Raw genomic sequence first — 16,902 nt, 5'->3', positions numbered from 1 at the left:
CCCCACCTGGCCTGCCAGCTCCTCCGGCTGGAAGAGGCGGACCAAGAGGGGAAAGCTCATGGCTGGAGAAGTGAGGAAGGAAACGGCTCCTGGGTGGCCTGAGGCGAGAGCAGGAGTCCCTTACTGCCCACCAGAACTCCCCAGTGGAATGTTCTCTGGCAACAGGCGTGGGCTTTCTGTTCAGAACCTGCCAGGGAACAGCAGGGGCTGGGGAAAAACTACTAGCCCGAAAGCCCTGGCTGCCTCTTCCATGAGGTTCTCAGGAGCTGTTGATTCAGACAATTTGCCGGTGTCCTTAGGACAGCTGGGGTGGGGCGGGGGGTGGTGGGGAGCCAGAAACAGAGCTGTATAACATCTGCAGGGGCTCCTGTCCAGCCCATCCCCACACTGCGGAGACTGACAGACCGAAAGACACACATGGGCTCCTGGAGACTGGAAGCCGCTGTTAGAATGAAACAGGCTTACTTCCTCTGGAGAAGTCAAATCTTCTAAGTCCTCCAACATTTTCTCTACAAACTCTTCAGTCAACAGAATCTGGGAAGAAGGCACAAGACAAGCGTTTACTATTATTTTTCAATATATGGTCTTTTTGCCAACTGCCAAGCCATGGATCTTTCTTCTCGCCATGGAGGAGCTGTGAGCCTGTTCTAGGGACAGAGGAAAGTGCTGGAGTCTTATCCCAGACCAGCGTTCTCCCCGCCCCCCCCCACCTGCCTGCAGTACCGCAGGGACCAGGGCAGGGAAGGAAGGGTGTCAAAGGACGATGGGGAAGCAAGGTGGGGATGTCTGGAAAGAGAGTAGTGCTGGTCCCCAGAAGGGATATGGGCACGGGCGCTCTGGGCCTCCTGCATGCAGCAGAGAAGCGGGCAGCTAGGGGAGAGCGATCGCCAGCATCCTCCATGCCCAGCTGGCTCCCATGTTCCCCCCCACTCTCGACTTGGTAGGACAAAAGGAATCTGTTTGGATTTGGAATACAGGCCTTGTCTGGAATCTGGAAATGCCCTGGAAGGTACATCCAAGAATGTCTGAGCTAGAGAATTTGGAGACTGTGCACCACTCTCTCTCATTTTACAGATGGAAAGGGGGCTCTCAAGTCCCGTCTCCATCTGCAGTATCCACAGTGTCTCAAGCCGGAAGCTCCCAAACCCCTGGCCTGCTGACCTCATTCCGCCACTGAGTTCTTCACAACTTCCTTTGAGAAACTGCTTCTACAGGTCACCTCCCAGCTGTCCCATGTGGCTGTTCTAGTCTGATGCCTTGTCACTTCATGCTTTGATGTCCAGGACAGCCTGGCCCCACTATTCAGCCGGCATAACCCCTACACTCACAGGCCTTCCTTAACCTGATGCGCCATTTTCCCAACTGGATCCTCCACTCGGGCTGGCTCTGCGGAGCCGGGACCAACTCACACCGGGCCTGCTCCACACTGGGCCCAGGCTGAGGATGTCTTTCCTCTTCCCAATCTGACCCTTTCCTCCACCCTTCTCCTCCCCGTGCTGACCCATGCAGCCTCCTGGCCTCGGCACCAGACCCTTCTCTACACCCAGGCCGTGGCTCCACCTGCCTCTGCTCTGTTCCTCCAGCAAACTCTGAATGCCCTGGGTGAGGCACAGAGGAAGAAGGACAGTGGGGTGAAGGCCATTCACCAGAGTGACTCCTCTGAGGGAAACCCCTCTAGAAGGATGGGGATCAAGAACTTGGGAAAATACTCCTCAGGCTTCCCCTGGGAGTTGTCCGTGCTGGTAAGTGGAGTGTATGCATGTATGTATCTGGAACACAGTCAGCTTGTGAGATGACGTGAAATGGCACAGAAGAGCAGAAGAGCAGCAAGCAGGATGGAGAACGCTGAAGGAAGGAAGTCGATGGGGCGGAGGCGGGAGCAAGGACTGAGAAGCCCATACCAGGCACTGTGCTGAGTGCTCATGTATCTTATCTCCTTTAGTCTCCTCCCAGATGAGGAAACTGAGGCACAGACAGGTTATGTAATGTGCCCAGGGCCACATGGCTTGGGAATGGCTAAGATAAGACCATATCCCAGACCTATCTAGACTCTAAACTAGGGCCTGAAGTACAGTTTCCATATCCGGGGTTCTTCCCCCTACAGCACTGATGCCTTTATTCACTCTTCTGCTCATCTGCCCACTCATCTATCGAATTCCACAGCATTCCCTAGGCACCTCTGCTAGGCCCGGCCCTGGGTGGGGCCCCAGGGACCCAGGCATGAAAGCGGTACACCCTCACCCTGGACACACACCCTCTCTTGGTTGACAGGGAGCCAAAGGATGTCTCCTTCTCCAGGCTGCAAGCCTGCAGTCAGCAACAAAATAGCTCTGACCACTGGCCCCCATCTCATCAAAGTTTTTTTCTGTTTGAGGAGCTCAGGCCTCCAGTGAGGGAAGAGACAAGATTTAGACAGGTAAATCAGTCCAGGGAAATGCCCACCCGAGGTGGCTTCTCCCATCACCATTCTTCCTCCAAGTGCCCCAAGGTGGGACTGGGTGACCCTTCTCCCAGACTCCACTGACTCTTCCCCCATCACACTCCAGTCTTCCCACTGCCAGAGCCCTGGCTCCTCCTCTTATCCCAGCACCGCCCCCCCACAGTCCAGAGTTTCCCTACCAGTTATCGCCAGTCTGCTTGAGTAGTACAAAAGTCACATTCATATTTTTGGCATTTCCGGGGCTTGTTGCCGTCTCTACAAATGCTAGCACAAACACAAGCATACCTAAAACCCAATTATATTACAATGGCTCCAGTCCGGGCCAGGCTGCACTGATTTCTAACCCACAAATAATTTGGAGGGAGGGACTTTCTTCCAGGAAGGTAAATAGGCCTGGGACTGTAGTGCTGGGGCTGAGATAGAAGGGAGGGCTCACGCGAACTGCGACCACCCAGTGAGACACCAAGGCGCCGTTTTTCAACAAGGGGCAAGGCAGCCCCACCAACACTGAGCTCAGTCCTAAGCCAGTTCCTCTGACAAAGGTCTGGAATAGGTGGTGGAGAGAGGGTGCGTTATGGTGGCTGTTAGCAGAACTGCCACCAGCGTGCACCATCTGTGTGTGACTCGTTTTATACTCAGCTGGGGGAGGGGATGGCAAGACCAGAAAAGGGGACAAACCCTGGTTGCTCCTCAATTTTCACTTTTGGTGATTTGCTGGTTCCTGCTGGAAACCTCACATTATTTTAAAAGAATTAAACAGAGAAAATTATACACAAGATCTGCATGATATTAAGGGTGACATTCCCTGCAAAGAAACACGACAGACTGTCATAGCTCCAGGCGTCTAATTTAATTTCCTTTGGGAGTTAAACCTTAGAAGCTTGGATTGAACAAACAGGCCCTGTTCTTTGTATATTTCAGACCTGGAGCTGAGAACGTTAACAGATCTTATCAACAGGACACTGGAGATAGACAACGGTGACGGAGCAGCTCCTGGGCGCTCTTCTGAGCAACAGATGTGCCGTTGTGATGCAACTGTGGGAAAAGCCAGTGTAGTCTGGGGCTTGAGGCGCTGGAAGCTCACTGGGTCCCCATGGGGCTGCCTGGCTCTGCCACAAATAATAACGGGATGGTGACGATGCCAGTGGTAACGGTGACCCCACCTCCAGCACAGCAATGCCTCCTCCATGTGCCGGGCGCTGGGCTAAGGGCTTGAGCGGTACCACTTCACTGAGCCCTCCTGGCAGTCCCGCAGGGGAGGGAATTCTCACCCTCATTTTGCAGAGGCGCAGGCGTTGAGAGGAGACAAGGCTCCTGGACTTCAGAATGGTGATCTGACCTCATTGTGCTAGAGGACACGCTTTTCCAGTCTGGGGAAAATACCTCAATTCCAGAAGCCTTGTATACTCAGGACTAACCCTTCTCTCTCTTTTGATGGGGGAGGTGAAGGTGACTTTGGGGACCAGGACCAATGGCCCGGAAGACCAGCCATCCCAACCCCAGCCAGCCACACATCTCCTCAAGAGGAACAACCCTGCTCAGCCTAAGAGGGCTGGAACCCTGAGCATCACACACACCCAGCTGCTCAAAAACCAAGGTGGCCAACTGGAAAGGAAGGCAAACCATGCCCAAAGACGGTGTCCAAGTGGGAACAGCGAGGCAAATTTCCAGGCCAGCTTAGTGAATGCATACATAAGGCAACAGCTACTCTAGCTCAGAAAACAGCAATAGAAATAACCGTAATAATACGGACAATGACAATAACACTCAGTAATGTCTGCACTCACCAAGAGCTGGGCATAAAACACTTATGTTTGTGCACAAACAGCCCACAGCTAACTCCCCTGGGCAGCTTTTGAAACTATGGAGATGCCATTCAGACCTTCTGAATTGGAATAACCCGGCAAGGCCAAGGCATCTGCATTTTTGAGGCACCCCAGGAGATCATGGGGTTGGGAATACTCAGGGTCACACAGGGGGAGGGGGTTTGGGCACAGGTGTAACCAACAGGGGTGAGCTGGTGGCTGCAGCTTCACCACCATCTAATTGGCCAATCTGTGAGGGGAACAGTGGCCCCCTGCTCCCCACCCCCAACCTCCACTCTTCGTCAGAGAGGGGGTGTGGAATTCAGACCAGCAGCCTTCTCCAAGGTGCTTCCAACAGAAGCATTAGGGACAACGTGGTTGGCTGGTGATGAGGGAGGACTGTCAACAGTCTCCCAATTCCCCAGGCCTCCTCAAGTTCCAGAAGGAACCTGACAAATGCTCTTCCGTGGTGCCTGCCCTGCACAGGCTCTGCTATGCTGCTGCAGACCTGAGGCCAGTGTCTGTGGTCGGTACTATTTCTGTGTCTGCAAAGAGCAATGACAATGCCCACTCCTTCCCCTCGATATGACAATCCACACTTTGTCCAGGGCCCTGTTTGCTCTTCGTGTTGACATGTTGTTCTTGCTTTCCGACAAGTCTGGCTTTCTTTTTCCTTCTATTTCCTTCTTTCAGAGGCGGAAATGTGTTGTTTACAGGGTAGGGCCTGCCAAGGAGCTGCTCTGTCGCCCACGATGGCCAAGGAGGAGGCAGGACAAGGATGCAGTCCGGTCTGTGCCCGCCCCCCCCCCTCCGCCGAATCCAACAGGCTGGATGAAAGCTAGAAAACAACTTGGAGAACCCCCAGGCTCAGAGGCAGGGGTGTGAGGGCTCACACTCACTTCCTGCTCTCATTGGGTGGTGAGGAGTTGGCTTTGGGGGGTAGGAGCAGGCTCGGCCTCCTCCGGCTCTGGTTGCTGGCTGGTGAGGGCACAGAGGGCCATCAAAGTCTTCTCCCCCAGGGATTTAAACCCTAATTGGGTGTACCCCCGGACAATGAGGTCCCGTGACAGCCCAAGCAAAGGTCTCCGGGGAGAACAGGTTGTGACCAGCTTCCCCAGTGGAAGGAGAACCAGTAGAGGCACTGAAGAGGAACTGCCCAGGGCCTGGGCCAGGGACTGCTAAGTGCCTTCCATACAACATCCAAATGGGTGGATGGGGACAGGAGAAGGCGGGGACTTGTCCAGAGGACAGTGGTGAGTCAGCCACTGGGCTAGGACGAGAGCCCAGCAGTGATTCCCAAACTTGGCTTGGAGTGGTGAGCCCACTCGGAGCTGGGCATCTTCTCCCAAGCCCGAAACCTCCCATCAGGGCTGGTGGGGAATGGCTGGGAAGGGGGGCGTCACCTGGGTGAGCTGTCAGACACCACACAGCTGAGAAAGCATTGCAGGGCTTAAAAAAATATTCTCATATTTGGTGATGTGACCCCCATGTGACCTCTGGGGCAGACTTCTTCCACTTCAGATCAACCCTGGCTGGGGACGGATGAACGACTCAGCTCTGGGCCGGGCTCCTGCTCAGAAGACTAACAGCCCAGTGTTGACAGACTCAAGGGAGAGAGGCTTATTAAAGCTACTGGGATGTGGAATGCTGGGGGAAGGTGTATAAGGGAGGATGCTGGCAGGCCTCCCCCAGGATCTAAGGACCATCCTGCAAAGCTCTGGAGTTGGCTGACAGGCTTTACAGTCTCCACGAGGATGAAAACAGCAGATGGTGGGGCAGATGGAATCAAGGTGTTGACCTCTGGAAACTGCGAAGCCTATAGAATTGGAGCGGGATTCCTGCCTCTCCAGCTCCTCCAGGAAGCAGGGAGTGTCCACTGAGCTCACCCTGGGGTTGCAGCCGGCCCTGCCTTTCTGTGTGCTGGGGCCTGGATTTCCCTGGGGCTGGAGAGATGGGGGAGGGGAGGAGCAGGACCAGGAGAAGGTGGGTGTGGAGGCCTGTCTGGGGCCACTCCACATGCTCCAGTGAGGTCCCAGATTCCCTCATCTTCTGCCTTTTTCTTTCAGCCTCTCCTTTGTCACTCGTCTCTCATGCGGGGTGTCTTTGCCATGCCTTTTCCCCAAGAGATAACAGGCCCGGGCTGGTAGCCAGAGCAAGGTGCCAAGGCTAGGAGCGAGGGCTTCCAAAGCTGTTGAGGCTGATGTAAGAAAGTCATCTCAGCCCCTCCCCATTCAGCGGGGATCAACAGGGAGCGTTCAAGTAGGAGCCAAGAAAACAGAAGTCTGGAGCTCTTCATGTTCTTGGGCCTGCTGCATTCAGCTCCTTCCTATTCCTCTGTCCCCAACAGGCCTGGTACACAGGGCCCAAGGAAACACCACTGATCCTGGGAGTATAAGCAAGAGATTTCTGCAAGGGTCGGGGGGAGGTCAGGCCCCTCCATGTTGCGCGACTCCCTCCAGAGGGGCCTGGGGCCCTTCTTGGTCCAGTAGAGTGGCCCCTCCTTGGCGACAAGCCTAACCCCAGGCCTCCAAGAGGTCCTGCAGACTCCTGGGAGACAAGCAGCCCCAGAGGGAGTCCTAGAGGCCCACACGTAATTACAAGCCCAGGTTCCCACAAGCTAGGAAGCTGCCTGTGACCACAGTGGCAAGACCCTAAAGGGGGAAGGCGGGCTGGCAGTCAGAAGCAAAAAGTGCTGACTGCTTTGGGGGAGGGGAGGAGGGCTGTTGTGGGTGTTGGCTCCGTGGCTGAGGGCTGGCTGAGGGCAGAGGCGGAGGGTTTCCCAGGATTCCTTGGAAAGGGCCTGAGAAACACCTCGGTGAGTGAGGGTGCATGCTTGGGGAGCGGGGCCCTAGCCAGCCTTCCTGGGAGCTCCCCTGTGAGCTGGCCCGTGGTGGACAACACTAATGAGCCCATAACACAGGCCTTTGATTAAGCAGCTCCCAGCACAGCAACTTTATTGAAACACGCAGAGGCCGGCGGCTGGTTCCCACCGCTCTGGTTCCCCAGGCAACAGTGCTGGGAGGGGCCCTGCCCAGGGCTTCAGCAGCCTGAGGGGCTGCCCAAGGGTGAGGGGAGTGGGCCTGGAGCACAACGCCAGCGGCCCTGGGATAAGGGGCTGGAGACGGGTTGGATTCAGAACTCTGGGGGCACGGAGGGGCAACATGACATCTGCTGAGTCCTCTGGGGGCCAGGGCTCCTGGGCTGCTGAGAATGGACATGCCGACCACCCCCTCCTCAGGGTAGGAAGGTGCTCCAAGGATGGCAAGACTCCAAGGACAGGTTCAGCGGTGAAGATGTAAGACGTAACTTGGGGGGGGATTTCTTCTTGAGTTTGGGGAGACCCTGGTCCCTACTTTCTCAAGAACATGTACTTGAACCTTCAATACACATAAACGCTATCTGAGGACACTTCTGAGACCTGTAAGCACAGTCACCTACTGGAAACTCTCGACTCTCAGGAGATGCTGGGTTCTCCCGCTGGGTCCCCACCTCCCCCTTCCTTACCAGCTCTGCCCAGGTAGGAGGCAGCCCTCCTCCTCTCCACAGAGGTAGCCTGGCTTTCCTGGGACATAGCTGGGGGTGGTGGGGAGGCCCTTTCCCCTTGTGTGGGGCTAGTTTTGAATGTTACACTTCAGAGCTTTTGCTACAGTAACTACCAACACCACATGGACAGAAATCTAATGTTACCAAGTGGGACTTTTAAAATGTATTTATAACTTTATGGTTCAAAGTAATTTTGTTATGAAACAATGTAATAACAGTGGAAAAAGGCAAGATAATTTATGGAACACAATATTCCTAAAGCACTAGCTTCCATTTCTACCTCGCTTAGTTTGAGGAGTGTGGTTGGTGTCCTTTGTTTGCTGTTTGTTTTAATTAAGGGTTAGTATTGGGGGGGAGGGGGAAGAGGCCTGAAGGAGGAGAAATTCACTAAAAGCCCTCTCTCTCTCCCTCTCTCTCTCTCTCACACACACACACACACACACACCCAAATTACCAGTAAGTATGCTTCACAGACCCCCCAGACTGGGTTAAACCCACAAAACCAACATAATTCCCTTCCCCTCTACTATAGCCACCCCTCCATACACCACAAACAAGGCATAGTCAATTTCTGGATTAGGGTCAGATCCCCTTTCTTGATACTCCTGAGAGAGGTAAGGTAGAATGTTCTTCCTCTCATACCCCCAACAAACAAGGAAAAAAGGATGTTGTTCCCCTAATACATCTGGGAGTGTGCTGGACCAGCCAAGTACCCGCTAGAGACCTGGGACAGGGTGGGGGCTGGAAGGAGGCCTGTGGCTCTCAGGCCCCAGCACTCCGCTTGGCAGTGGCTCTGAAGCTGTGCTCCGGCCAGAAGAGCAAAGGAAGGACAAAGTGTTCTGGACAAGCCAGCAGGTTTCTGTGCAGAAAAGCTGGGTTTCCATTGGGAGGAATAGGACAGCCATTAGATGAAGGGAGTGGGGAGGCTCTGTCTGCTGAGGCCTGCCCATCCCAGCCCCAGGCCAGGTCCACACACCCATTTTCTAGGAATTCTGGTGGGATTTCCACAGAGCCGCTTGAAAGTGGCTTCCATCCTTCCTCCTATCCTGTTGCACCCTCGGTTTCCCGGCCTTTGATTTACCCAGGGTGCAGAAAGTCTCACATCTCTCAGACCCGGATTTCCATGGCAAACCAATGGCCAGGGCCTAGAGAGTTATCCCTGGTGTCTCAGGTGATGGGGGGAGAGGCCAGGAAGTGCTCCTAGAGCTGATGGGACAGGCAGCAGCAGCCACACTCCACATGGCTTCCTGTAACCAGCCCCTCTGGAAGGGAGCCACCAAGAGCTGCCAAGGGAGGAGAGGAAGGAGGCGGGTGTGGGAAGAGCCCACGGAAAGAAGGTAGGGAGAAGAAAATGAGCCTTCTCACTTGTAACCAGGGTCCATGGGCTGCATAAGGGTGCTCCTCAGTGGCAAAGGCGCCTTCCACTCCCGTGGAAACGAATGTGATGGCCATGTCACCTGTGATACTTTTATATGTAAAGTGCCGTCCATGCAGAAGCCTGCCCCTGGGGGTGGGAACACAGAGACCGTGAGCAACAGGCCTGGCCAAGGGACAGGGTGCCTGGCAAATGCCCTCCTGCCTGCCCACCTGCCCACCAACTGGGGACTGAAACCAAACATGTTCATTTCAGCATCTTCTGAGAAAAGACTCTCCCAAGTTCTCTACTGTCACTGCTCCAAGTGCTCAAAGCTAGCAGAGACATTAGATCAGCATTCAAAGGGCCTGTGGGGGGACTGGAGGACACCTCCTTTGTGTCCTGATGAGGAAAGGGCAGTTAGCAACGTGCCCGAGGTCATGCCCAGAACTAAGAGTGAGGTCACGTCCCCTCTGTTTCGAGGGCTGGGGTGAAGCAGTCCCCAAACAAATCTGCCAAGCCCCTGGGAGAATGGCATAGTGCCTTCACAGCACAACCCCTGTGTCCATGGTAGAGTCTTCTCCCTGCTCATAGGCTCTCCCACAAGATTAAAATGGCTAGCCCCAAGGCCACAAGCACACCTCAAAACAGACAAATAAACAACAACAACAACAACAACAACAACAATAATAATAAAGGCTGACACCAAATGGGGTCACTCTGAGGGAACCAAAGAAGTTACTGTTAATCCCCAGTCTGGAAATACACCTGGGGGAAGGGCAGGCAGGGACAACCAGGGAAGAAGAGATGCCAGTCAGCAAAGGAAGCCCAGCCTGCCCTTTGCTTTCCAGGCTGCTTCAGATTAACCCTTCACCAGTCTAAAGGTCCTGAGCCTGAGCCAGAGAGGGAGCTGGGGAGGAAATGGCTGGGGTCCTGGTGGGGGGCCTTGCCAGCCCCTGTTCATTCTGACCACCGGCTATCTTTGCCCTGCTGCCCAGGGTGGCTGGCCAAGGCTGGTTAGCATCCAAACTCCTTTTTCAGGCTCTGGGGACAGTGGGGAGGGACCACACCAGGGCAACCCCCTTCTTCCTTGTCACTGTTGTCTAAGTTGAGAGTTATTCTGGTCACCTCCCTGCTATAAAAGTGAGGGTGGAAACCCCAAGGGCGATGCGAGAAGCCAGCTGAGTAGATTCAACCCAGGGCAGCACCCCCAAGCGCTGAATTCTGGCCACAGGGCTAGGTTTCTGGCACTGTGGACAGCAGCAGAAAGGACACAGCTGGGCTTCTCGGTCCCTCAAGGAGTCCGTTGTGCTGGCCACTGGGTTTGGAGAACTGCGTGTTTTGCATGGGAAAAGGAACAAGCGGAAGAAAACAGAGTCCAACCCACCAGAGCCCCAGCCCTGCTACCCAGTGCTATGGACTCTGGGCTTGGGGGATGGCAAGGGCCCACGAGTTCCCCAGGCAGCTGAGCCTTCCCAAGGGAGCAGGGCTGAGGGACACCTCTCTGGACAAAGGAGTGTTCTTCAGCACAGTGGGGGCTACAGGCCCTCGACAGGCCCAAGATGGAACTGCCTGATGGGCTCTCCTCTCTCCCAGGGGCCCAGACTCCACCCCGAGGTGGGGAAGAAGGCAAGCATAGGCCTGGTGGCTCCCCGAGGACAAGCCGTGTGCTGTGGGGCTCACCGTAGGCAGAGGGGAATGAGAGCCCCTGACTCCTGGTTGAATTTCAGATGCACGCTCTCGAGTTGTCGTGTGCGGATCAGCTCATGGGGAATGATGGCTGTGGAGCTGTCGCTTTCCAGGCTGTCTTTGCGGCTCCTGCAAGGCAAGCACAGAGCAGGTTCAGCACGAGGTAAACACCACGGGGAGAAGCGAGATGGGAGTCTCTCAGGCTGGGCTCCTGAATGACGGTGATTGACGACAGTGACAGCAGCAGCCACCATTCACGTGTGCTCGCCAAATGCCAGCCGCTGCACAAAGCGTTTCTCACGGACGGCTCCTCTCAACATCCCCATGAGGTGGGTACTCCTGTTACATCCCTTTTATGGATAAGGAACTGGGGATCAGAGAGGTTAAGTAACTTAACTCCCCTGTCAGGGGTATGGAGCTGGGATTTGGTCGCAGTTAGATCGAGTTCTAAAGCCTCAGCTCTGGCCAACACGCCATATAAAAGTTTATGTCACAGCGGCTTGTTCTTCCCTACACAGCAGCAAGAGCACCTGGGAGCCCTTCTTCCCCTGCCCAGGAGTCTCAGTTCCCAAGTTCCCCAAAGCTGGAGTGCTAGAGGACCAGGAGGCGCGGCTCCAAGAGCTTCCTTCCAGCTGATCCTGAAAAGGCTGACTTTCCGCAGGCTCTGAGCATGCACACTCCTGCTACTGGCCAGGAGCGGCAGTGACACACACATCCTCCTTCTGACCAGGAAATGATACAATCCTCGGTGAGCGGGTGCAAACCAGGCTCGCAGGAGTCAGACTAGTGGGCTGGCTGGGCAGCAGAACCAGGCCACCATCCCGCTGGGTTTTGAGGCCCCAGGAGCCCTGTACCAGATTCCTCCTGACTGTGGCCTTGGCCACAGTCTGCTGTCACTGCTGCCTCACACTCCCTCCTGTCCTGCTTCCCACCAACAGCTCATCCCACAACTGGGCCACGGGGTCCCTTTGCAATCTAAGATATGCTCTTTCAAATTCAGCTGCCCCTCACTGACAGCCTCTCAAATCTGCCTCAGCCGGAAATGAGGGTTACCCATTGATCCTATTCAAAAGGCCGGATCCTGGTTTGGGCTGTGAATCTCAGAACAATTCCCCAAGTGTCCATCAAAATACTGGGTGAGCAGCTCTAGTTATTTACCATTCAAGGGGCGGGAGCCATCCGGGGTATGTAGGCTCACAGTCAGACAGCCAGTGAGGGGCAGGCCCAGCCTCCTCACACGCTGGGGGGCCGAGCACCGGGGCCTGTGGCCAGTGAGGCACCGCAACAGGCAGAGAACCTCCCCAGAGGGAGGGTGTGAGGTCAGCAGGCAAAAGGATGGAGGGCGGCGTCGGACAGCCTAGGGCCCTCCTGAGGTAATGGGGACCATTCCTGCCAGCTGTGTGGATCTAGCCCAGATGTAATGTCTCTTTCACAAAGTGGCCTCTTCCTCTGGTTTCCCAGAGCGAATTCTGAAACTGCCCTTTGCCCTAGCTTCTCCTTTAACAAACCCTTTCACAAGACCTGCAAAGGAGACAAATGCTATGGCCAAGAGGGTCATGGAAGTTCAAGATTGGAAGGAAACTCTGAGGTGGTTTAATCTACTTCTTCCCTTTACAAAAGAGAGCCCGTGACGAGTCCAAGGCCACAGAGCTGGTCTGTGGCAGGCAAGCGTGGGAGCCTAGGACCTCTGACTAGACCCCTTTTCCTCACACACTGGCTGCGATGCCTTCCTTCTGAGGAGGACAACACCAAACATCATCTCTCGGTGGGTGCCCTCAGGGCTCAGACAAGAGCAGAACTCAGAAGACAGCAGCCCTACTCCGCTCCAGAGCAAGGAGTCTGTAGCCTCACTGGCTCAGAGTCCCACGGTGAGCACCCCACATATATTCTGTGGTTAATCCTTCTTTCACAGACAGGAAATGGAGGCTCAGAGAGGTAAGGAGACAAGCCTGAGGTCAGAGTGAGTTTAAGGGGAAGACCAGGGTGTGATTCTTACAGTCGCTTCCCCGTGTCATCTCTGACAACCGGCCGCACATAGACCTACCACCGTGTGCCGGAAAGGGGCTGACGCCCGGCTGCCGGGCGGGGCCTCGGAGCCCATGGGGCCCACTAGAGGACGGCTGCCTCTCTGGCATAAGCAAAAATGCTGATGAATAGCAACTGGGGTGGGGTGGGGGGCTGGGAGAGAAGAATCAACAGCGCACAGGGCTAGAGACATCTCACGCTGGAGGGAAAAATAAATTGTTGAAAGTCAGCTAAAGTCACCTTGGAAACTGCTACAACACACTCACCCAGAACAAGGACATCAAACCCAACTGCAAACAGCTTTAAAGAAATGGAAAAGAACTTAATCATCTGAAGAATTAATGTGACAAGTGCCCACATTTACACCTCCCACCAACCTTCAATCATTTGAAAACGTACTTTAATCTTTTAAGAGAAAAAAAACTGCAAAATGCTAGATCTGCAATCCTGGAGCTTGGGTATTTCCGGCATGCTGCTTCAATGGAAACGCGGCTGCTCCACACACACGCAGGAGCCCAGCTTTCTGCTGATTTGTTTTTTCTGGACATCGAGGCAGAAGCATGAATTATTTGTGTGGGCTGGATGAGGTATTAAATCTGCAGCCAACACAGGTTTGCAATGTTTTGCATGGTTGTCAGCTTAATCTTAGTCATAAAAAAATAAGTACTGTGCTCGCCAGCGTGGCCTAATTTTTCAGCTGGGCTGTTTTCTCCCTGAGTTCCCAGTGGAAGAGAAGGCAGAGCTTCAAGGGGCTGGAAGGGAGAAGGGCTCCCAGGGAAGCACGCCCTATACCCCCCAGGCACTGCTAGGGATATGGGGCCAGGGGAGGAAGGATGAGCTCTTGCTCCAGGTGGCAGAATGGTTAACACATAGGTAGGTTCTGGGTTGGATTCTCGCATGAGCTCAGGCAAATGACTTATCCTCTCTCTGAGCGTCAGTATCCTCTTGATGGGAATAGATAATAATACCCTTTCGTTATAAGGATTAAACAAGATGACCCACGTGAAGCATCTAACAGTGCCTGGGGATGCAGTAGGTGCTCAAGATACATCTGGAATGCGCTAACAGGATGTTAGGTGGCTGCCTCTAGAAGTCTATCTGCTCTTCTGCAAGAATGTTGATAGCTTAATAGGGAATTATTTGCCTTTCCCAACTGCCTCTGGCCAAGTCAGTCCCTACTTCTGAGTAAAGGTCCTTGCCCTGAACTTGGGAGACAGGACTTCTGAGATGGGGCTTGAAGGGCTCCTGACTCCCTGAACAGACACTACGGGCCCTGGTCAACCACTGGTCCTCTGGGAAGGCACAAGTACAGGCCAACAAAAACCCCTGAGGCTTTTGTTCTGCTGAGGGAGGTGCTGGCAGGGCCGTCTTCCCTCTACAGAGCACAATGGTCTTCCTGAAATTCTCATCTGCCCGACCTCAAGCTGCCCAGAAGTGGTTTAATCTCTCCTCCCATGACAGCCTTTCAAATCCCCGAGGCTGCTTTCGCAGACCATCATCAGTTTCTCTTTTCCGGTATTTGTGGCCCTAACTTTCAACTAAGACATGGTTCTGAAACCTTCCGGCCGTCCAAGTCACTCACGCTTGCATTTACTCCAGCTTGTCAAAGCCAGGGAGTCAGGTCCAGAAGCAAAGTGTCTTGTGTGGAAATAAATACAGCATGTGGTCTAACCAGTGCAGATCAAAGAGGGACTATGAGCTTTCTTATTTGGGAAATCTTATTTCTATTAAAACTGTCATCAAATTGTCTATTCTTTGTAACCCCATCATACTACCAACTCCTACAGCACACCCTCTGTCAACATCTCCCTCAGGCTCTTTCCCATGGCCTGTGCTTCGACCTCTTCTCCCCCATCTTGTATGTCCTGGGGATTAGTGGGAGCTAAGAGCCCAACTCCGCATTATCTGGCTACTGTTTGTGGGAGCTAAGAGCCCAACTCCACATTATCTGGCTACTGTTTCAGGCAGTCCAGGTATTTCTGAAACTTGACTCTGGCATCCATCATACTGCCAATCCCCCCTGACTTCACATCCCTGACAAAACCGTTAAGCTCACCATCAACGTTCTCATCCCGGGCTTTGATTACCATGAACAGGGTAGGGCCAGGCAGACAGGCTGACAGATTGACATCATTACCCTTTGGGTATGCTCATCCGGCCAACTATAAATCAACCCAACCATCCCATCACCAAGCCCTTCACCTTCCTGGACGTTCTGTGGACATTCTTCTGTCTTGCCAACAATGATGTCAGAAGACATTCTGAAAATGTCTTGCTAAACGCTAGAGAAGGTCTACAGCACTTCCTTTGTCTACCAGTTTGAAATACGTAACTATTTCTTTTTTGCTTTTTAAGGTAAATTTTTAAAAAAAGTTTTTATTTAAAAATTTAAGTAATCTATACACCCAATGTGGGGCTTGAACTCACGACCCCGAGATCAAGAGTCTCATGCTCCTCCAACTAAGCCAGTTAGGTGACCTGGTACCTATTTCTAAAAATAGATGAGAATAGTCTGGCAGGCCTGATTCTTCGTGAATCCATGCTGACTCTCCAGGCTCACTGTTCCTCTTAAAAGAGTGTTCACAGCCTGCCTGCTGAATACTCCAGTCCAGACTTCTCCCTGAGGGTTGACACCACGCTCACGAGTTTGGAAAGTGCAAGATGCTTTTTGCATTTCGAAACTTTTGAGCACTCTCAGTCGGCCAAACACCTCTCTCCTATTCCCTCGAAGATTACGGACACCAGCTTCATAAATCTCATTTGCCAATTCACCCGGTGTTCTGGGGCACAATACGTGTGGACCAACCAGGCAGCCTGAAATCATGGCTTCAGTCTTCTCATCAATGCCTGTGTGACTCTTCCTACTCTGATAACCATTCTTTTTGAGATGGAAGCGTAACAGAACTTGGGTACATCTTGCTTTTTCTCTGCCACTGATTAAAGTCACTCTGTCCAAACAACGAGGCCTACATTTTCTTCTTCTTGTTCTAAACAGAAGTACAAAAAACAAAGTCCTTTTTGCTGGTCATAGCACTTTTTTGCAAGACTCAGTTCTCCTTGAGTTTCAGCTTTCCTTGACCCTGTTCCTCAATAGTCTGTGCTAGTATAACATACTTCTCTTTCCAGATTTTGTTCGAATTCTTCAAGAAATCTGAGTTACGTAAAAGATTCTCTACATACCCATACTGGTCCCTGGAGGGATTACACCTTGTTTCCCAGGGACGGGTCACAATAGTGACATTAAGAGGTGCCTTTTAGTGAGTGTGCTCCCTGGCACCAGCTCCTCTGCTAAACCCTTTCAATACTTTGCTTCATTTCATTTTCATGGCAACTCTATCAAGAGGTATTACTTTCCCCATTTTACAGATGAAGAAACTGAAACTCAGAGACTTAAATAACTAGCCCAAGGTTACACAATGAACGAGTCAAGGGCTGAGACGAAATCCCCAGGTCTTCCTGATGCCAACTAAAACAACCACAGTGTTTCTCCTCAAGAACTTCTCAACCCTTTGAGTGGGCTTTTCTTCTGGGGTTTCAAGGCCGTGAAGACACATCTATTTTTTCCCTGAATTCTTAAAAAAAAACTGCTTCCTAGAAATCAAGGCAGGAGTTCCCAAAGGGTATTTGATGGAATTTTAAGGGAAGCTTCTAGAAAAGCAGATGGGGGGGGCGCCTGCGTGGCACAGCGGTTAAGTGTCTGCCTTCGGCTCAGGGCGTGATCCCGGCGTTATGGGGTCGAGCCCCATATCAGGCTCCTCCGCTATGAGCCTGCTTCTTCCTCTCCCACTCCCCCTGCTTGTGTTCCCTCTCTCACTGGCTGTCTCTATCTCTGTCAAATAAATAAATAAAATCTAAAAAAAAAAAAAAGAAAAAAAAAGAAAAGCAGATGGGGCAAGGCCTGGATGCAACACACTGTGTCTCGGATGAGAGACCTAAAATGTTGGCATTTTGAAGACTGAGGAGGACTGCAGAGGCCAAACCAGCCAGTCTCATTCTATGTAAGCCAGCATCGTCCAACCTTAGCCACAGAACCGCCTTTTCCCTTA

The 16,902-nt window shown here is 53.0% G+C and overlaps 1 protein-coding gene across 3 annotated transcripts in view; it reads right to left on the bottom strand.

Moving 5' to 3' along the window:
• Positions 1–16,902, bottom strand: part of SUFU (SUFU negative regulator of hedgehog signaling) — a 122,523-nt gene that overhangs the window by 12,077 nt on the left and 93,544 nt on the right. For 2 of the 3 annotated variants that reach the window (XM_034663192.1, XM_034663193.1), the window contains exons 9-11: positions 10,826–10,960; positions 9,154–9,292; positions 466–534 (exon numbers count right to left, since the gene is read on the bottom strand). In XM_034663192.1, coding sequence (XP_034519083.1) covers positions 466–534; positions 9,154–9,292; positions 10,826–10,960 — 343 coding nt within the window. The remainder of the gene's footprint in view (positions 1–465; positions 535–9,153; positions 9,293–10,825; positions 10,961–16,902) is intronic. The other variant, XM_034663194.1, reaches the window with a different exon arrangement.

Source organism: Ailuropoda melanoleuca, chromosome 6, assembly GCF_002007445.2.
Source record: "Ailuropoda melanoleuca isolate Jingjing chromosome 6, ASM200744v2, whole genome shotgun sequence".
Lineage (NCBI taxonomy): Eukaryota > Metazoa > Chordata > Mammalia > Carnivora > Ursidae > Ailuropoda > Ailuropoda melanoleuca.
This window is presented reverse-complemented; position numbering and strand designations above follow the sequence as displayed.